This window comes from Hypomesus nipponensis, chromosome 9 (assembly GCF_054491055.1).
Source record: "Hypomesus nipponensis isolate SF chromosome 9, ASM5449105v1, whole genome shotgun sequence".
NCBI lineage: Eukaryota > Metazoa > Chordata > Actinopteri > Osmeriformes > Osmeridae > Hypomesus > Hypomesus nipponensis.
Window position 1 is genome coordinate 19,734,771 of NC_140369.1, and position 21,711 is coordinate 19,756,481.

Consider the following 21,711-nt stretch of genomic DNA (forward strand, 5'->3'; position numbering starts at 1 on the left):
GAACGATGTAAAGTTATTGTCCTTGTCCGCTGTATTTTGATTTAGGCCACAGTTATGATCATTGGTCTCAGGTAGGCATATGCTCTACAAGCGGAAACATCTTGAACACTTTTTGCTGGAATTGTTTTTGTTTTCCTTTCTGCAGTAAAGGAACCTTAATACTTAATGTTCTCTTCTCACTTATCGCTTGGGAGTTATTAAACAATGACCGTACCGGAGTCGTATACGGAATGTCCCAGTGATGTTCTGGTTTATTTTTCGGAATCATTGCACATCTTCACCGGACTATTAACAGTTGCAACTGTATGTGGCGGATTTTTAGGAATTGTCGCTGCAGCCCTTCTCTATGTGTTTTGCCTGAAGCCAATACATATAACTCGACAAGTAAGTAATAAAGCGGATGAATAGCCTACTACCTACCTCAAGCTACCTCAACTGGACAACAAACTGGAATCGGACTTCACATTTAGGATCGAATCTTATAGCTTTTAAGTTATCCAAGGCATTCGTTTTAATACAAAATACGAAACAATATCGATATCGATAATATAATAGCACTGCACATTCCCCGGAGTTTATCGTTTATAAAACACCATGCAAAACATGTGAAAGCATATGGGGGTTTACCAACATAGATTTTTGCATTAGTTTACATTTTGTCTAGTTGCTGAACAGCGATATTGAAGTCATCACCAGGTTTAGATTAGGTCTCATGACTACCAGACCGTAAACCCTGTATTGATTTGGTTAAATGTTTATCAATTGGCTATTTGGGGCAATTCCCCAAGGACAGATGTGTTCAAGCAGATACTAACATAGGTGTCATAGGCATGTATTCAAAGTATTTTTTTCTATTAATTGAAACAAATCATCATGTTATACGTCAAATGGGCCACAGTTGACACACAAATCCTTTACTTTTAGAGTTATGATGCCAGGAGATTGTTTGAGACAGATGACTTGGCCTGTGACAACAATCAAAGTGAGTGTGTCAGCACCGGTAAAATAGGAATTCAGAGTGGCACTATCAGTGACAAAGTAAGTAATTTTATTGTGAAATGCATTATTCCAGTGTTTTGGGTATTTATTAATGATAATGATGATTTAAGTATTCTGTCAGTTGCAATCTTCCAGTTACCACCTGAGTGTCTGCTACACTACAAATAGACTTGAGCCATGGGAATATACATGTGCAAAATTATGTGGTCAAGTAAACATTTATATGGCTACTACATTTTCTAGGAGAAGAAGCAACCACCCATGAATAGTGATGTGGCTGCTTTTGCATCAAGAGCGAAGGTGGTGTACCCCATCAACCAGAAATATAGAGTAAGACTACTAAAATATTGTACATTTTCTTCTTGATTGTACAGCATTGCAGTTGGAGCTTTATTTTCACATTATTTATAACATTAGCCACCATAAAATTAAATTGCATGCTAAATGGTATATATTGTAACAGTAGTTATTGTCGAAATGACATAAATGTCCACCAGTTACATGTTTTCATCCACCTGTTCACATCTACCAACTACTAGCTCATTAATTAACAGAATGCCCAATTTGCATAAGGATCAGTTACAGGTCCCGTACCTTAATAGGTCACTTTTGCTTTGGTCCAAAACACATTAACATGGATTAAATGACAGCCCTTAGCAGACGGAGCCTCCAATCCCTCACTACATGAGCATTCCAAGGTGCCAAACTTCCCAAACGGGGAGTCATCTTCCTCGTCCAGTGGCGAATCACTGAGCCAGGATCAGGAGAACGACAGTCAGTTCATCTCCTCCCTCTTTCCCAAGAGCCTACAGAATGAGAACTTTACCAGGGTTACCCACTACCCCAACACACTTTTTCAGACTGGGTGAGTTGTAAGATGACTGATGTCCACATGATTTTTCACCCCTGTTGATTAAGTTTTGTCCTTAGCCATTGAGAGTTGTAGTTTTGGTCTAGGCCAGCTCTAACATTTTACATTTTTGGCTTGGCTTAATGACAAGTACAGTATGACCACGAATTTAATACAAATGTATGCCTGTTGCAGTTTTGAAGCCAGAATCAGTCTCTATTGTTTGGCCCTTCAAGACATCCAACAAAAGTGCTCCCAGGTCCAAGAAGATAAACATTTGGTGGGTTAACTATTTATGACAAAATAACAATTTCACATGCAATTGCATTAGCTTCAGGATTTACTTTATTATTAGTTTAGGATTATGTCAAGACTGAATAAATTAGAAATTATAACTTTTTCAAAATGTCAAAATGTAAATGCACAATGTAATTGTTTGTGTGAATTGTTGAGAATACTTTATTTGATAATTCTTTGATTTAAGATTTAATTGTCATTGCAATATATACAATCTTATTACTATGTGTTGATAGAATTATAAACATGAGCTCTTATCTCTGTTTATGATCATAGATATTTCTCCAAACTCTCAAAATTATATTCAGTCGTCATTTCCCCAGCGATAAAAAGGACAGAGATTTCTTCACCAATGTTCTTCTCAGACAGGAAAAGGTGAAATGTTTTGTATATCTTTATAAAATAGTAGTCACTATTCACTTGCACTCTTCATCTTGAGCTATCTTTTAAAACTGCCATAAGGATCATATAAGTTTGGTAACAGGAGTTTATTTTTTGGTAACGGTATATAACTGCAGGAACTTGAAGAACTGAAGAAGCAGCAATTTTCAAGAGTGTTTGTCTGCGAGAGACACAAAGAAATAAGCTCAGCAGCTCCTTGTACCTTGGAAGAGATGGAAAGAACCCAGAAATACATATTGGAACATGGGCTTCAAATGGTAACTTTAAGAACTTTCTGCTGTGGTGATACGGCAAATAACTTTGTCAGTTGAGGAAAACAACTGTGTACTTATGCAACTATGTCAGCAATGACCAATATTGTGTATATGCACTGTACCATGTTATACATCATATTTAGAAGATACAGCTTTTGCTTAGTTTAATTTTACCTATTTAAAATGTGTCTGTTGTGCTTTCAACGTTAACCATTTAAAGGAGATTTTCTGACGTTTTACCTAGGCAAAGGGCTTCAGTAAGCAGATAGTGAGTCTGTGCCAGAATTTGCTGGGAAGAACAAGTGTACTTCCAGAAGACAATGCCAATGAGACCATCCAGACCCTCATTCAGTGTCTCAAAATGGTTGAAAATAGTCTTACCGAGACTCAGGCTTCAAACATTGAGGTGAGATGAATGATATGATGAATGTGTTGAGGGCCTTTTAAGGTTTTCATTCTGTAAACAATAGTATAAGTTCTCAGCACCCTAATAATATCTTTCAAATGGTTAAAACATGTTTTCTGTCATGGAGTTTGATTCATGAGAACCCTGCAGTGTACATAAAATGTGACTAATTAAATTCTGCGGGGTTCAGTCTGGGTCCAGTTTTGTGTACTCTTTACATTAACAATATAGGACTTTATGTAAAAAGTTACATTTGTAATGATTTGTATTAAGTAGCAACTTCTATCAATTGCATTTCCTTTTAATGCTCCTGCTTCTCAGAAAATTCAGGAAAAACTGCTATGGTGGGAGGAGCTTACAGGCCTGCTGCAATCCCAGCCTGCCTTGCTCAGACAGGAAGTAGCCCTGAGGCAGATCCTGGTGGCCAGAAGCCTGGAACAGCTGACCAGTGATGGACACCTGACCTTTTCCCTCATGGAAAAGACTCTTTCTGACCTGCAGTGTGCTCTAACAGAGGGGCTACAACAGTGCAGTGAAGGTGACCTTTTTTTGTGTTTAATAGACTTCATACTGAGTACAACTTCCTTGCACTTGATTTTATTCTGAAAACAGGACACATTCACTTAAGTGGTCCTTTTGTATGTTTAGTATTACGTATATGTACTATATTATGTAAACATTATCACAAAAACGTCCACCAGTGAGAGTGGGTGTCAAGGTATGGAGGCTCATATTCTAATTGGTGATGGTCTGTCGTCTCTAAACTTTCAAAGGGACATTAAGTGGCCTAGATCCAAACTTAAAATGAACTGCTTTCTAAAAATAGACAATTTTCCAGGATCCCTCTTTTCATTACTAAAAAGATCCAAATCAAACCTCAACAGCAGTAAATGTTACCACATCTCTGGAATTATTACCAAAATATACCCTATCATAGTGTTATGGTTAAAGTCAAATAGGATTGATGTATTGATAACATATTCATGTTCTGTGGATTGTTTTGTGAAGGCACAGGCAAGCAGTATTATCTAAAACTATTTGAATGCTATACCCAACCACTGACAGTCACAGATTAACCCTTTTTGGAACAGAGTGTGGGAGGCAGACTAAAGAGCTTGTCAGTGAGAAGTGCAGAAGGTTTGACTTGAAGAAGAAGAAACTGCAAAGAACTCATGCAAGGGAAAAAAGCAGTGTCCTGGATTCTGCTTTGACCTACAGCAACCCGCAGCAGTTTGTGAAGGTTGTCTTTTTACATGTACATTATGGAAGATTTTTTTTTTCTTCCCTCACATAAGTGTAGTGGATGTACACATGACTGTAGTTATGTTTGATGTTTGCTACACATATTACCAAAAGAAACAGTCCTGTTTGTCTAAGGATAAAATCGTCTGATTTCATCCTAGTTGTAACCTCAAGCTGTCATCCATGACCTCCAATCTAGGCATATGAAGAGCTGCTTGTGAAACAGGGGAAACAGAGCAGTGACCTAGAACTTCAGCAGGATGGGAGGGTGGCTGAGGTAGCATGTGAACTTTGGAGGGTAAGTCATAATCAGTAATTCAGAGTAGAGATGTGTTTCCTTTTCAGGATTTTTTTTTTTGAATAATGTTACCATAAATGATGAGACCACTGAATGGGTGAGGATTTCTATGAGTTTAAAGTGCCAAGTTTCAATACATGGTTTGTTAAATAGAGTTACCCATTAAATTAAAGAATTTGGGGTTTGACATAAGTATGAATTTGTATAGGTACACAAAATTACTATTAGATTCAACCAGATGTAGTCGCGCTGACCAGCGCTGACCAACTTGATACACATAATGTAGCTCTTAAAGTGAGCACATCCAAATGAGTTCCTGGGACAGTATGCATTCTCATAATATGCTTCTCATATAGCATCATTTTATTAATATTATTTGCTTTTCCAGCGACTCCACTCCACTTGGTCAAAGAAGCTGGAGGAACTAGCCAAGGAGATCATCCTCACTGCTCTTATCGCTCAGTCACAGCTCTCTACAGACCAGTGTGAGAAGCTATGGCAAGATCTAGATCATGACCTGATTTCACAGAAACAGCTTGCCAGATCCAATACCAAACTGCAACTGGAGGGCCTGAGAGCTCAACTGGCACAAGATGGACAGGTAATTACATAGTGACTATAATCTAATGACAACCATAAACTTAACTGAAGTTATTGTGTGGTGTGTTTGTGTTCAATAAATGTCTGATTCTGTTGAGAACATTACAGCACTTATTTTGTGTTTTGTTATTCTGACCAGCTGTGGTGTGAAGAAGCCACCCTGGCTCTAGCGTGTGTCAAACATCTGGGAGAACAGCAGATGAAGATCCTCAAAGGAATGGTGGTGAGACAGTACTCTGTGCTCAGCAGGTGAGATCGGGAGACATCTAGTAGCTTGTAGGTAGAAATATATCACACAAAAAAACAGACTGGGTGCATCAAGGGCCGAAAAGGCACCGCGGTACCAGTTAAGGCTCTGGGATAAGAGGTAAGGCATTGGTGTGCCGCAAAATTTTAAGGCAATTAATCTGGATGTTGCGAGACTGGCTACACCATGTGAATGGAATAATTGCATGATTGAGTTAGTGGCTTGTACCTTTAACTAATCAGTTGTCTGACGCTACAAAATGAGGGTCTGTTTGAAAAGATGTGTGAGGCTAACTATGTAGGGACAAGACATCCTAAATTCACAAGGCTGAGATGGAATCGGAAAGACATTTTCATGCAGCCAATTATTTCTTCTGCAACTTGGGACATTGATAGCATTGATTTAATGCATATTGTCTTGAAGGGGGACTATGTACAGGATGGCATGATGAGAAAGGTCTTAAATGTATCACCCTCTTATCAGCAACCCGTACAGAGCTCAGCTCTGGTTAGTTACAAACGTTGTAATATAAAAGACTCTTGTGCTGAGCCAAGGGAATACAGTAGATAAGAATAACTTAACTTCTTGCATGGCAAACAACCTAAACATTTACGCACAGGAAACCGTTGCGATTTGACATGGCTTATAGCTCTATAAATAAATTAGTTCTTGGTTGACTGAATGATGTCCTACAGTATATTCAAATTGTGTTTTTGGAAATAAATTATAAGCGCTGCAAAATGCATATTTTGGCCTATTGATATTTACAGAAATGAGATCATATCAATTTTCTTGTTCTTGAGGTAACCATTAAAATTGGTCTTATATATTAATTATTGGTATTATATATAATTACTTAAATTCTACAAATTTAAGATTTTAACGTAACATGTTTTTATTTCCCAGCCAAACTGGCTTGATGATAGAAGAGAAACAGCACATCCTACTGGCAGCCGTACAGAGGCACTTTGTGGCAAGACAATTTGGTTTGGGAATCCTGAAGGAGATGAGGCTGTCCAAGCTCAAAGTCCTCTCGCATAGTGACTTTAAAACATTGGTATTGGAAGACCAAAGAATCCAGTCTACTATGGGCCCACCAGCCAAAACTCAACACAAGGTATGAAAACACAAAAAGTACACACTTTACACCAAATAAAACTCCTAAATGTTAAGTGGCTCTTAAGGCAGTGCTACAGAGATCTGAAAAGAGTGGTTAGTGCCAGTTTAACTGCAATTGTTAAATCACCTCATTTGTGATTCTCCTGCACAGGACATCTATACCAGTTTAGTGGAGAGACACCTGGGCTCTGAGGCCCATCTTATCGGTCAGAGCTTCCAGCAGGAGTTCCTATCAGAGCTGGAGACGGGGGCAGAGCTTCTGCAGAGCAACGCTCAACTGCTAGTGGGTTACGCCCTTAGCCATCACATCTGGAAGATGATGGAGGCCAGTCAGACTAACATTCAACCCATTCCGCAAACTGACAAAGGCAGAAAGGTAACCTTTGGATTAATATGTATTTTACTACTTTTACACTGGTCTTAAGATCAAATTCAACTATTGACAACCAAAAGGACTTGGAAAGTTTACTTTGTTTATGTTACTTCTTAGTCCTGTACGATCCTCTCCAATCTTAGAGCAGATGTTAAATTGGCTTAATGTGGGTTTAGACTTGTGAGAAAATTGTCATGAACGCACATCAGTGCACCATCAGTTCTGTACTCAATAGTAAACATATTTCACTCTTTCCATTTAGTGTCATTTAATAGAGTTGGCCTTGGAGAGTGTCTACTTAACCAAAGATTCCCTAAGCTCTCTGGTCCAGGAATACTACTCCCAGATACAAGAGATAACTAAGGACCTAGAAAAGGACCATAGTGCCAGTACTGCAGGTATGTTCACTCAGAAAAAAACTAATGTGTGAAGTTATTTTAAATTATTGTTCTAAAGTTGCTGTTTTTTTACAGAGATGTGTGAGAGACATGAGAGCAGCTCTAATCTGAACAAGACTCTGCTAAAGGAGCTGGCCAACTGGGGGAAGAAGCCCACATCGTATGAGTTTAAACAAAGGTATTGAACAGCATATTGAGAGCTGTGCCACTGGTTTACTCCTTAATCTCTCTCACACACACTCACTCACATACACTCACAAAAGCTGAAACAAAATTGTGTGTGATGTCTGCAAATTTAAGTAGCCTATTTGATACTTAGATTTGATTTGTACGAAAAAGAAAAAAGAAATAGATCAAACAATTAGAAACCAACCCCCAGTGTCCCCCAAGATTAAGCAAATATCCATGACTGGTGTATGCATGCCTTTGTACAACTAAAGTTACTACAAGCAAGTGACTAACTGCTCGGAATTGTTTGAATTTAAGGGTTGAACTCCATAAGCGGAAGATGTTGGAAATGTACAACTTGGATGGAACTCAATGGAGGAAGAAACTGTTCCAGGATCAAACCCTGGAGAAAGTAAAAGAGCAATTACAAGTAAGCATCTCATAGTTACGGCAGCGTATTGTTTTTTTTTTTTTTACGGATCAGTATCATATCATAACGTGATAGGTTTCTTTTTATAACAAGATATTTATCATGTTATAACAAGTTATAACGTGAAACTACCATGTTATAACGTGAAACCTTTTATGTTGTAACAAGATAAGCTATCTTGTTATAACGTGAAACATATAACGCGAAACAAAGTGCGGAGTACGCCCCTTCCCCCAGTATCCGATTGTGAACTGCATGTGCACTTATTGGCACTTATGGTCTTGACTCTTTTGCAATGAACTACCAGTACCATAGCCCAAAACATTTTTCCTTCTGTACAGCCCGATGCATTTGAAAATTGTTCTTTATGTACGCATACTTAACGCAATATCATCCACCATGCTCAATAAAAGCAGAATCTCGCCATGTCTCAGCCCAAGCATGAAGTAAAACTTAACAAAGTCTTGTAAATGAGCCATGTTCCTTAATGATCCCTTCTCTGCACACCGGATAGTATATGAACTATTGAAATAACGTGATAAGTTTGTTTCACGTTATAACATGATAAGTTTCATGTTATAACGTGAAGCGCAGAGCAAGAGAAGTGGCTGGGGTGGCACTGGACCCCCCTGATATCGGACTGGCCACCCCAGGTGCCACCCCAAAATGTCATTCGCTATCCCTGGCAATTGGATGCTGATTGCCATTTAATTTATCTTGTTAAAAGAAGTGTTTCTTTTGACATCTGGCAGCGCATTTTTTCAATTGAGGATATTTCCACAGTTCACCAGTCAGTCACAAATCACTACGCCAGCGTGTGATACAGCGCCAGCGACGGAAAACAAGAGCATCATATTACAGTTATCCAGGGGCGGATCTACCAGGGTGGCATGGGGTGGCAACTGCCACCCTAAAAATAGCCTTGCCGCCCCAGCTGCCACCCCAGTTGGCAGCTTTGAAAACAAAGAAAAGTTGTGGCTCATCTGACATTTGCGAGAGCGAATTTCTAATATCCGACTGCAAGCGAATGCAGCAAGAGACGACTCCACCCCCCCCTCCCTACTCCGCTGAGTTGGACATTTGCCACAGCGAATTTCTAATATCCCACTGCAAGTGAATGCAGCACTGCACAACTCAAACCCCCCTACCCACTGTACATTTGCGAGAGCGAATTTCTATACAAGTACATTTTCTGCTGTTATTCAGACTAAAAAACTGCGGAATTATGATAGCCTTCCTGTTCTTTTGTCGGAGCGACCGAAGATGTTCCACAACAGTTTGAAGCGGAATAGTCTATGGTCGATTGAATGTTGACAGACTTTGCAGAAAAGTATTGATCCATCCTCATAAAGATCACCTGAACGCTCACTGTCCCTGTCTATTCCTGTAATTTTGGTTGATAAGTGTTCCGTGTCAATTCTTCATGGCTGAATCTGAGCATTTTTTTTAAACATTTTAATATTGGCAATAGTCTAACGTAAACGTTACTGTATCAGTTTCAGGGTTGACAGACCTCCTTTGATTGCTTTCACAGACCTAGGCTATACCTACACTGGTGGAAATGGTCTCTGTTTACAGGTTAAACATTTCGAAAAGAATACAGGCATAATATGAGAGGACAATATTTAAATTTTGCCTCAGACCAATGCATTCTATTTGAAATTCTGCGGGTTTTCGTAGAACGTAATTCGCTCGCAAATTTTGCCTGCTAATATTCCACTGCAAGTGAATTCAGCACTAGACGACTCCAACCACCCTCCCCACTGCGACTGAGACCGAGGTGAAATCAGTTTTATATTCGAGATTCAACAGACATTCAGACTTGTACCTTTGTTCAGGCTCCGTGTCATATTTAGGAACCGGGGTAAAAGAGTAGACAGCCTGAATGCCGAAAAAAATCTAGCAGTCATTTGAATACACACCATTTTCAGTGTTCAGTGGGACCATACAAACTTCAAAATTGTGGCACATTCTTCTACTACTAGCTGGCCAAGTTGTCCAAACTTTGGTTTGATGATACAGTTTATTATGGATCAGCCAATAAATCAATGAAAACACTTTTGAAATTTTTGTTCAGTGATATTTCCTCAATATCTTTGATTTCAGGCTTTAAAAATGTGCCATGATAATGTAGTCTTATGTTTTTTAGTTAAAATGTCTTAATTTGGGGGCATTACAAATAAACATTGATTCCAAATAAACATTGATTAATATGACTGCGATTAAATCAGCATATATACTTCTGCCACGGGGGTGCCATCCCTCAAAATCTCCTGCCACCCTCTTGAATATTGATGAATATTTTTCTAGATCCGTCCCTGCAGTTATCGTTTTAAGGTTTAGCAATGTTGTTGAGGCTTCCTGAACGAAATGTTATGAAAGTTGAGTTGCTGGGCCGCAGAGCCATAGAAAAAGATGCATATTGGCAATTTGGTTACATAAAAGATTCAGATAAGAGAAATATATATACGTTTTTGTTTAGCACTTAGCACTATAGTAGGCCTAGTTAACAGTGCAGTTCCTACTTGGTGTAGTTTAAAACAACAACAGTATTTAGCCATTTGAAATCTATTGTAATGACCTGACTAGGTCAAAAAGCAACAATCGTCCAGGCATAAGATAAATTCCCGAATTGACATTTATTAACCACAGAGTACACAGTACACATTACATTTACTAGACACTCTTATCCAGAGCAACTTACAGTAAGTACAGGGACATTCCCCCGAGGCAAGTAGGGTGAAGTGCCTTGCCCAACGTCATTTGACTCGGCCGGGAATCGAACTGCCAACCTTTACATTACCAGCCTGATTCCCTCACCGTTCATTCCCCCGAGGCAAGTAGGGTGAAGTGCCTTGCCCAACGTCATTTGACTCGGCCGGGAATCGAACTGCCAACCTTTACATTACCAGCCTGATTCCCTCACCGTTCAGCCACCTGACTCCCAGTACACAGTACAATGTTTGGCCCTACCAAACAAACAATACCGTCTCTTGTGACACCCAGTCGTAACAGAAAGAACAGACGCTAAACCTGGTCTTAAATGCTCCTTCCCCCCTGCCCAATCACCCTCCGTGCCCCTTTGCCAACCACCAGGATGCCCGGCATAAATCAATCCATTCTGGGCATTCCCGTGATTAGCAGACAGCAGGTTGATTGGCATGTCGGACCCCGCGAACATTACTGGTAAACAACCAACACTCGTCTTTCGGTGTGGGTCGTTACACTATTTTTTCTCTTTAACTGTTAACATTCCTTGATGAGATGCCTTATCAATCTATTAACATTACAAAAGATTAACACTGCAGTCCGATAGACCCTGTTTGCTATTGTATAATGCCTGTTTGAAACAACGTATTTCAGAGTAGGGCTAGCCATGATCTAGTAGTTGATTGAAGATAATAATGGGAATATGTTTAAGATTGGACTAAAATGTGGGTAGTTGGATGTGTAGGCCTACATGTTATTTTTGCTTAGGGTTCACTTCAAACATTAAAAGAAAGGGTGAGATAACAGATTTCTTCAAAAAGCTGAGCAAACAGGATCAGGTGGAAATAGACCCCAGTCCTTGCACCATCCCAAGACGTCAGAGCAGCTCCCTCCCCAAAGCTACAGGCACCAGGTCAGAGCATACTAGGCAGTCAGTCTCCTGCCAAGTTTAGCTTGTGTTTGTAGGCCACACATGTAAGCCTACACAAGTTTTTTTCAGATTAAGCCTCACTTTAAAATGTTGGTTGTTGATTCATGAATGTTTTTGTTTTGATGGCTGTGGCATTTTTTTGTGTGAGTGTACACTAATAGTTATGTTTTAATGGAAAAGAATGATCTAACCTGGTTAGACCCAGATTATACAGTATATTCATGAAAACAGAGTGACCAAAGTCTCTCCAGTTTGTGAGTAGGCTGTAGAGAAACGTGTCTATTCATAGTAAATGTAGATTTTGATTAAAGTAACCCTAGTGGATCATACTAGGCCACACTTAAGAACACAGGCTTAAGTGAATTTTATTTATTTATATTTCTCATAAGCATTAGTATATGGATCATTTACACTGCTTGGATGCCAGGTTAAGGTTACACACACATTTTCACTCTTGGTCTGTGGACCCCCTGAAGTAGCCCTGTCTACCCCTTGGCCACCCCATATATAAAAGTCTGGTTCCGCCACTGAACGTGATAAGTTTCATGTTATAACGTGATAAGTTTCACGCTATAACATGATAAGTTTCATGTTATAACGTGATAAATATGTTTCTTGTTATAACGTGATACGTTTGCATCACGTTATAACGTGAAAATAACTTGTTATAACGATATTATAAACATCTTGTTTAAGAAACATATCATGTTATAACGTGATACTGATCTGTTTAGTTTTTTTTCTGGTGTGGCAGCAATACGCTGCCGTACATAGTAGACCTTGAATCTAAATTGTGGTTTATCAAGCCCAACTATTTGATTGAGGGATACCAAGAAAACATATTTTTATATTATTTCTGTTCCCCCCCCAAAAAAAACCCAGGTCTCGGAGATGTCTGTGGGTTACAGACATTAGGCATTTATTGCATGGAAAATACTAGTATTTAGTGTCATCCTTCATTGTACTTAAAGGGGTGATCGACTGAGTTTTTCCCACTGTTCCATAAGGTCTCTGAATAGGGCATGTGACCTTGGTTGGGCCCTGATGCATCCTGTGAAATAGCCCCAGAATGAAACGCTGGGTTTTCTCCTTTTATGGTATGTTCATGAATATATAGATGAGCTGCACGCTGATTGGTTGGTTTACATGGCACTCACTGAAACATCGAAAGTGGAGACTTGAAATAAAAACATACAAATAAATCTATTGAGTCTACACAACACTGTTTTCATCACTAGATATCAAATGAAATTATTACGTTAGTTGTTTCCACTTCTGTTGTCAAAGCAAACAGGATCGACTTAGGTGGTGGTAGCTAACGTAAGCACTGATTCAACTCAGCTTCAGTTAGCTCTATTCTACCGTTGCTAGATACAGGCAGGATACGTTAGCCTTGCTCATAACTGTTAACGACAACATCATACTACAGCTTGTAGTTGTGATGAACATAAGGTCGGAACAGCGCCTCTTTTCAGCAACAGCTTTATAGCAAATCCTGCTTTACATTGTCACATGTTTTCAAAACTGTCCTTGGTGAAGAACTGTCCTTGAGGGTCGAACTGCACAGGGATCTTCTCATAGACAACATCACGGCCCGTAGAGTGTTTGGTTCCTTGGGAAAACTCTGAAAAGTGTCAGACTGTAGTCCATTTTCAGTATCCTTGAAAAAAGTTATTCTTTGTAATTCCGTGGAAGTACACAGAGCAGTGCACAGCAAATTTTGGGGCGTGACAAAGGTACAGACCAGAGCCAAAAAAGGCTTTAATTATGAGATTTGCATAGTAAAAAGGTGTCAATGGACTTTGGGGTTCACTGTCTGTCCATTTTACCCACTGAAATATCGTTATTCAACTGTGACAAGGTAAATTTGGTTCTGAAATAAATGACCCCTTTAATATTAAACTGTCAATCGATTATATGTGCAAAAAAAATGAGGACTATGTACAAAAAGAGTGAAACAGTTGTATTTGATATGTAAGAAAGTAAAGATGGCAGTCAGCACCTCAGTCTTATTTCAAATTCAGAGTGCATAGCCATGCATAGTTTCAGCTAACATATGGAATGGTTACAGTGTACATACTGCCATACTCATTTGCACTTTTTTGCATGTTACTTTTGCTCCAACAGGAGGCAGAAGAGGCTTTCATTGCTAAACTTGCTGCCCACGCCAGGGTGCATCTATCCAGCAATGAGCTCAACACTGCAGATGATAATACAGGTATGGATTCATAAATATCACATACGCTATTTTCATTCATTACATGTCTGTATTTCAGACCACTGTGTTGATTAACTTAACCTTATTCAATATGTCTGTAGTTATGAAATAATGAAAGCATGTGTGTAAATATTGATTGAGGTTTCTTTGTTGAAGGGGAGGAGTGTCCAACATTTAATCCGTTGCTAAATCCAATGTTGGATCCAGCACTGAATCCAATGTTGGCTTGAATCCAACATGAAATCCAAGGCTTGTGAATCTGTGCTAAATTGAAATTCTTGCACTAATATTCACATATTTATTAGGTGTATCTTAAACTTGTTATTTCTAGTGTCCTTGTGTGCATGTAATGTGTCTGTAATATGATTCCAGTTCAACCCTCACTTTACATAAAATAACACACAGAATGTACGTGAACCTGAAAGTAATCTTATGCTACATGTATGTTTTGTTTTTGTGTTGTGTAGTTAAATTGTTCATGCAGGGTTAAAAATAAAACATATATTGAAAAGTGTAGTCTTACCCTAAGCCTTGTCCTATTTGTTAATTGGTCTGTTCAGTAGCATGTGAGTTTGACTGATGATCTATAATCTAATACAATATATGTTCCAATGGTATTTTGACATTTTCTGAAGTAAATGTCACTTTTAGATTTGCTCCCACAAACTTTGTTACGTCTAAGCAAATTTTTTTAGTTAATGTTTGAATCCCTCCTCCCTTAATAACCTCCCAGCATCAACAGACTGTAAAGTATTGCCCTCAGTTTTCATGTTCTTTCTTATTTCCTCCTTCATTCCATTGATTTTCAAAACATTTCCAATACAGTTTGATCGATCAATTACTCTGAAAGGTGAACGGGAGATGTTGACTGTCTGAGAGCAACTACTCAGGGATAAAAGCATTGCTTCCCTTTGGTCTAATGGAGTTTTAAGTATGGGCTTTTATGGCTGATAATGTCAGCTAATGGTGACAGGTCCAAGAGGATTGACTGGTACAATATCAAGTCATTCTGGCCTTCTGGTTTCCTGTCAAGCTAGAAACTTCAATTAGCAATACATCCATTTTTAATCTGTTTTAACATACAAAAACATCTTGTCATCCATCACCTTGAAAAAGTCCCCTTCCCGTACTTTTCTCTAGCCAAGCGTGTGGCCGTACTCCATTCTTGTCTTATAAATATGATCATGCTGTACAGAGTAGTCAAATTATTTGTTCTTCATGTTTTTCTTTTTTTTCTATCAATGGATGCTGTTTGCAAGTCCCTTATGGGACTGCAGGGACTTATGTGAGAAGATGACCTGGATTCTAATTTTCTCTTCTCTGCATGGGCTGTAGGCTAGCTGCTGGTTTCAACTTACACCGTAAGAAACAATTCAGATGCGGATGATTAGATTTCTTTGATGGAAGATTGTCTCGTTATGATCCACAGGAATACAATTTTCTTGTTCATTAGTGAGACAGACACAAACGCAGCTGTTTTAGTTCGACTCTTAGAGGAAAGCTGGAAGGTGAGTTTGGTGTTGTATGCAGTGTAATAAATCAAATATCAATAATATAATTTCAGACTATCGTCCACCCATGTGCCTAGTGTTTTTTGAGCGCTGAAGAGTGACGCTTTTGTGAGTAGCCTAGTTTAGCTCAGTGAAGTGCGTCTATTATTAAGCAATCCCCTGAATTTAATATGCCTCCACTTGTTTGAACATGGGGTTGAAACGTTAATAAACGGTTGGCTAATAAAAGTTCAATTTAGGCTAAGTCTCTCCGTTTGATTTGATTTGGTTCTGACCGAGACACGTTCTGTTGGATAGGTTAGGCTTGCGCATGACGTGCCCGGTGCTTCTCCGTCACATCATGGTCAGTTATTTTAAGGCTTAAAATAAGGTCGCTTAAGGTACCCCCATTAACGAGCGCCTATACTTTGTGATTATGTTTGTCTAATTTAAGTTCAAGAAGATACGAAATACACATTTTACTCTGGTGCTTAAAATCTACTAAGGCTACACACAAATGTTGATTACATTTTCAATAACAAAAATCAAACATTGACATGCTAAATGTTTATTATTATTATTTAACATTTTCAGTTGTTTTGGCAATTAACAATTGAAGAATATGACTAATTTTCTAAACGTATGCACGGTCCTTAGTGTTCTGAGATGGTTTTGGTCTCTGTTTTAGGTCAACAATGGCCAACTTGCAACAGGAGTACCCACTGGTTTTGTTGGGAATTCTGGAGGAACTGGCCAACATGCGCCACTGGCTGTCCTTCCAGGACTTGTGTCGGATGGTCAGCACTCGCTTTGACTTGGAGCATCTTGTTGAACTCAGGAGTCTGCTCTTCTCTGCAGCTTGTCGTGATTCCTGCTTCCCCGCCACCCTCTTCAGAGACAGGGTCACAACAAGAGGGTTGGGGCTTTCCCCCATAGGCGTGGCTGCCGACATCGTCACTATTTTCAACCTCATCCAAATGACGGGCAGTGCTGGCGATGAGACCCATCCAATGAGATCACATCTCATCCTTCCTGTCGACCAATCACCAGGGCCATTTTTGCCTCGTGCTGATGATCTAAGATTTGCAGGACAGTATTGGACACATGCCCACTCAGACTCGGGGAGTAGGACTATTGACCAGCGCATGCTCTTTCCTAAATTCAATTACTCAGTCCGCAAGCGTGGTAGTCTACCTCCCGATCCTATATCTCTGGTGTCTTCCCCTCCAGCCCGAGCTAGGGCTGTTTCGTTTGACTGGCCTCACAATACCCCACTATTTTCCAGTGGAAGGGTTCCAGGGCAAGCCATGCAGAGTATCTATCTTCCACTGGAGACAGACAGTGAATCTTCCACCCAGGATTCGCTCAGTGGGGACTCTGCCCCCAAGGATGTCTTTGAAACAGGACCGGAGGAGTCCTGTGTGAAGAGAAGAGACATCTTCAAGAAGGACTTCCATAACCAGTCACCACTTATTCCCCAAGTGACTATCAGTAGCGATTCTCCAAGTCCAAGAGGAGGCGATGAAAAAATGTTTACCAACCACAGCTTTGAGGTGCTCACCAACCCATATCCGTCACCCACAGCCGATCGTCCTTCACCAGAGCGTCGTGCCAAGCATGAAAGCTTCGATGACCTACAAGACTCCACCTACTTTGGCCCAGCAGGCACCCCAGAGTGGTCTACTGTCCATCTTCAACCCCCCAGAAGCCAAAAGACAATATGGACTGAAAAGAGTATGAGTGTGGATAGTAATGTTGGTTCAAGGCGAGCCATGTTGGATTCCAATCAGTCCCATCCCAGTCGGTCCACCCCAACCCTCAACCCAGGGGCATCTTCTGGTCGAGTGAGGCGTGGGAAATATGGGGAAGATGAGGTGGTTACATGTAAAGGAACCCAAACAGACCCTCCAGACCCTCGCAGACTTCGTAGCTTGGTCCATGCTGACCGCCTCTCCTTCATGACCTCTCTCGATGACCCTGACATGATGTGCGAAGATGACATCAGCGCAATCTTCCGCTTCTTGGATGATATGAGTGTGTGTGGTTCTACAGGGGTCCTGCATCCCCACGATGGAGGAGGGGGGCCCGCCAGCCAGGACACTCATGAGGCGAGGCGTGGGCGGCTTGGCCAGCTGCAGAGGCTTTTCCACTCCTTGGAAAGCAGCGACGATGGCGTGAAAGCCAGCGTGTGTAAGTTGCTTCTTCGCATGAGCCAGATCGAACGTCAGTTGGAATCTCTGTCCGAGGTCAAGGCCGAAATATCCCAGGTACTCTCCGCGCTTCGCCGTCTTGATGAGAAAATCCAAGACCCTAATATGATAGCCGGAGCTGGAGTCAGGGGCCGGTGGCTGGGACCACTTAGTGCTGGACTATCCTCCATGGGTAGCCCCCTGGTATCCCCTGATACAGAGTCTTCGGAGCCTCAGCCTCTCTCAGTCTCTGGACATCTATTTCCAGGAACTAGCAGTGGAAGTCTGGATTTGAACAAGTGGAATGTGAGTGGTGAACAGAAGGAAGATAGTGGGGGTCAAAATGACATTAAAGGTGGAAAAGGAGGTAAAAAGGGAATACTTTTACGCCGTGCCTCCAAATCTCAGTCTGAAGAGAAAAGCGTTGTGGATTCCAAACGGCCAAGCGTGTCAAACTCTGCAAGGGATTGGGCAGTGTCATTTTCAAAGAATAAAGATGGAAAGGCAATTCATGGAAAAACTGGACAGGTACTGTTTTCTCTTTACTTTGGTCTGAAATTGTATTTGTCATATGTCTTAATGTATATTCAATGGTTTTCTCTTATTTAAAATAATGTATAGTATAGTATAGTATATATAGATGTATATCTAGTATAGTAGATAGAACTTTATAATTTTAACTCACAGCAATTTTTCTCTTTACCCCACAGTCTACTACATTTAGATTTTCCTGAAATACAATAGCTTTGCCTCCTGTTTTCTGTTGAAAATAATTTGATTGAAGTGGTAAAGCTCATGTTATCGATTTCCTTAGAGAGGAAGGAGTGAGGATGCTTTTGAGTAAAATCAAACAAACCCCTCCTAACCCTGAACTGTCCCACGATATAGATGGAACAAACAACCAGTACCTCCAACCTGCTGCCCTCAAAATCCTCCCACTTGGTGGAACAGGTATTCAACTCTGCCCTCTTTCGCCAGAAGGGGGGTGGCTTAACCTCTGGTTTCATCAATGACCCTCGACTGGCTGAAGGAGGACCAGTATGGACTGTGGGGGAGAGGATATCACCTCTAGACCTGCAGGTGGAGTATACCTGTTTAAATCAAACATGCTCTGTCTTAGCTTGCATCTAGGCGTGCTAAAAGGTGTGTCCTAAAAGTTTTTAGTGAAAAGCATTTCTACATACATAGTCATTCTGATGTCAAACATTATCACTTTGAGTTGAATGTAAAATAGATTCACAGAAATCTAAAGTGAGATGCATCTTGACGTGAAATAGTCATCACATCGCAACTGAGCTGGGTATGCATTGCTATAGTATGTTTGTGAAACAATGGGTATGACTATGACCATGGAAGTCTGTGAAGCTTCTGTAGCTGTGTTTTCTAGACACTGGGCTGCTGAGTAATATAGCTTAGACTGGTGACTGCTGGTGTAAAGAATCAACTGATGTTCGTTTCTAATCCGAGTGGTCTACAGTATGTATCCTGTTGTTATTTCTTCAACAGTGAACTAGCAAAATATCATATGTTTGGCTCCCTTTGGGTTCCCTTAGATATCCTCTCACTGCATCTTGTGCACTGCACATTGTCAACACAAAAGCTTCCTGCTCACCCACAAAGCTCTGTATAACTGGCCCTGGTCCCTTACATATCTCTGACGCCCAAGGCTGTGCCACCTCACTCTTCATCTGATCATTCTCAGACAGTAACCTCACCACTGGTGCTAAGGCATTTGCTGAAACTAACCTCTGAAACACACTTCTCACGCACATCAGACACTGTATCCTTTTTAGTCAGTGAACAAATACTAAGAAATCTTTTATTTTAAAATGTATTTATGTATTTATTTGTTGCCATGTTTTTGTTTCTCATACAGGCCCGGGAGTCTTTGAACCCCAACAATATGGATTTTTGGATGGAAGACATTTACACCCCAGGCTACGACGCACTGCTCAGACGCCAGGAGGCTGACCTTCGCAGAGCAAAAGTCTGCAAGGTGGGGGCACTTATCGCCACGGCCGTCACTATCATCTTAGTCATTGTCATCCCTCTCTGTACTATGAAGTCATGAGATGTTGACTGATCAAGAAACACAGACTTGATAATGATAAATTGATGCAGACGTTTGTCCATGTACCCCATCATCTTGTAAAGGCAAGTGTGATTTTTAATGTGTGCATATTCAACATGAAATGGGGTCTAAATATGAAATTGTATTATACCTGTACTTGTAAGTCACCAACATCTTTAGGTGAGAAGAGTCCAAGTTCAATGGGTACAGATTTGAGTTTTTCTTGTGACAGTAATTTAGATTTTATGTTCTCGAAACACCAAGTTAGTCAGATATGTAGAAATACATTCATAGATAGCAAAATATGGCTTATCTATGAATTTTTTGTTTACAAAGCCCTGAGAGCACAAACTTGGGTCTAGATTGTGTCTGACTTTGCACTTGTGTAAACATCATCCATTGTTCTTGTATTTATTTTCTTAAGGGGATCAAACATCAAATTATGCAAATCGGAAACAGGAATGGTTTCATCATTATTTTAATGTTATTTTTTTGGTATACAGATGCAGTTCTGCAAAACCTAAAATGCGTGCACTGTTTGACCTTGAATGGCTCATCCAAGCAACACTTAAAGCAAGTGCTTGAATAAAATATTTGATCTTGAATAAATAATGTATATTTGGGCAGGTGAAGTGTTATGGAATGATCATGTATTTTCAGAATATTACTACACCACCTCTGTGCTGTTGTACATTTTTTGGGACTTGTGGAATAGAGGTGGGGCTTCTTCCATGAAGCACTCATTGAACCAGAGATTTTAGACAAATTGATGTTTGGCTTGCACACAAACCCAACCCTTTTAGCATTGTTTTGCATGTATCCACATTTGGCCATGATACACATGATCCTACAACATGTAGAGTTGACATTCTTGAGGTGATGGTTGACGGTCTTTCCGGTGGTACCACATTCCTGTCCAATGCAGCATGACTAACTTACACTGAACACGGTTAATGGAGGGGCAGAGTTTTCTTTTCTTTTAATTTGTGTCATGTGGTCATAGGAAATGGTGAAAACCATCTGGATATTTACATATAAACTTGGTTGAACTACAAAGTAATGAACTTAGTGCCAAGGATATATTTTGTATTGAGTAAATGAGAAACAAGCATGTGATGTATTTAGCCTGCTTTTGTGCACTAAGACAAACAGGATGTGCAGGTCTAAAGCACTGCTTTGTCTAAAGTGGATATGTCTGCAGTGGCTCCCTTGTGTCTAGATCCATTACCGTTATAATGGTGCTCCTGGAAGCCCCCAGCCTTGCAGTCAGCACAACTTATAAAAGCTAATGCCCCCAAAAGATTTCCATGTCGGGATTCCCTTTCCCTCTCTCTAAACAACAGAAGTTATTTCAGATGTTATACTTCTTTGTAGCAGTTTCTTCAGCACTTTTGTAAAGGCTACAATACACCATGTAATAAATAAATATACACAATTATATATGGGAATTATATTTCTTCACTTTCCAAAAACATTTCAATAAATGATTCTTGAATGTAATTAGCCAGAATACATTTGGAATGTGAAAAAATCTTAGGGTTGGCATTTTATACATTTAATATATATTTTTTATATTAACATAAAGCCCAAAATATTGTTAAGAAATGTTTGGGTTTTGTACTTACATTTATCTCGCTCTCATGCAAAGCTCCACTCAACTGTAGTTTAGACGTTTATTGTAACAAAAGGACAGATCCTGCTGTAGTAGCCTATATGCAAGCAAGAGCAAGCATCTGCTTTTAGGAGCGTATGGTTATGTGCAGAATCATAAGAGTCCAAGTAAATTCCAATCAATGGTCCAAGCTTAAATCACGTTTGGTAGCATGAAGTAGCCTAAAACCAAATCATTGTCCCCTACTGTTTGTTGATATCGGTGTATAGGCTACAAAATGCATGTTTTTTTTACACTCTGCCTTTGATTTTCAGATAAGAGATTTGCCTTATTTTAGAAACGGTTAGTTAATTGTAAATTGTGTGGCACAGGTGACCTAACTGTCAATTAGAAAAGATATGTTGCAAA

General features: G+C 39.9%; 2 protein-coding genes across 2 annotated transcripts; both read left to right on the plus strand.

Moving 5' to 3' along the window:
- The first annotated feature begins 19 nt into the window (after positions 1–19).
- On the plus strand, positions 20–14,452 carry evc (EvC ciliary complex subunit 1). Its single transcript, XM_084704761.1, has 20 exons — positions 20–384; positions 925–1,038; positions 1,243–1,329; positions 1,650–1,864; positions 2,045–2,129; positions 2,423–2,521; positions 2,665–2,805; positions 3,047–3,208; positions 3,530–3,746; positions 4,300–4,448; positions 4,650–4,748; positions 5,137–5,349; positions 5,488–5,597; positions 6,502–6,712; positions 6,866–7,090; positions 7,350–7,485; positions 7,561–7,663; positions 7,972–8,083; positions 13,851–13,941; positions 14,098–14,452. Exons 1-20 carry the CDS (start codon positions 205–207, stop codon positions 14,169–14,171), a joined length of 2,823 nt encoding a protein of 940 aa, XP_084560887.1. The 5' UTR covers positions 20–204; the 3' UTR covers positions 14,172–14,452.
- A 1,674-nt stretch (positions 14,453–16,126) lies between these two features.
- On the plus strand, positions 16,127–21,609 carry LOC146273431 (major intrinsically disordered Notch2-binding receptor 1-like). Its single transcript, XM_084704989.1, has 3 exons — positions 16,127–18,148; positions 18,509–18,700; positions 19,497–21,609. Exons 1-3 carry the CDS (start codon positions 16,127–16,129, stop codon positions 19,689–19,691), a joined length of 2,409 nt encoding a protein of 802 aa, XP_084561115.1. The 3' UTR covers positions 19,692–21,609.
- Positions 21,610–21,711: the final 102 nt, after the last annotated feature.

What these genes read in the sequence shown, in the direction of transcription:
- evc (XM_084704761.1), top strand. Translation starts at nt 205, where the DNA reads ATGACCGTACCGGAGTCGTATACGGAATGTCCCAGTGATGTTCTGGTT. An exon ending in TAGCATGTGAACTTTGGAGG is followed by an intron (nt 4,749 to 5,136) that starts GTAAGTCATAAT and finishes TTGCTTTTCCAG; the next exon opens with CGACTCCACTCCACTTGGTC. An exon ending in CCATAGTGCCAGTACTGCAG is followed by an intron (nt 7,486 to 7,560) that starts GTATGTTCACTC and finishes GTTTTTTTACAG; the next exon opens with AGATGTGTGAGAGACATGAG.
- LOC146273431 (XM_084704989.1), top strand. Translation starts at nt 16,127, where the DNA reads ATGGCCAACTTGCAACAGGAGTACCCACTGGTTTTGTTGGGAATTCTG. An exon ending in TTCATGGAAAAACTGGACAG is followed by an intron (nt 18,149 to 18,508) that starts GTACTGTTTTCT and finishes CCCACGATATAG; the next exon opens with ATGGAACAAACAACCAGTAC. An exon ending in TATCACCTCTAGACCTGCAG is followed by an intron (nt 18,701 to 19,496) that starts GTGGAGTATACC and finishes TTTCTCATACAG; the next exon opens with GCCCGGGAGTCTTTGAACCC.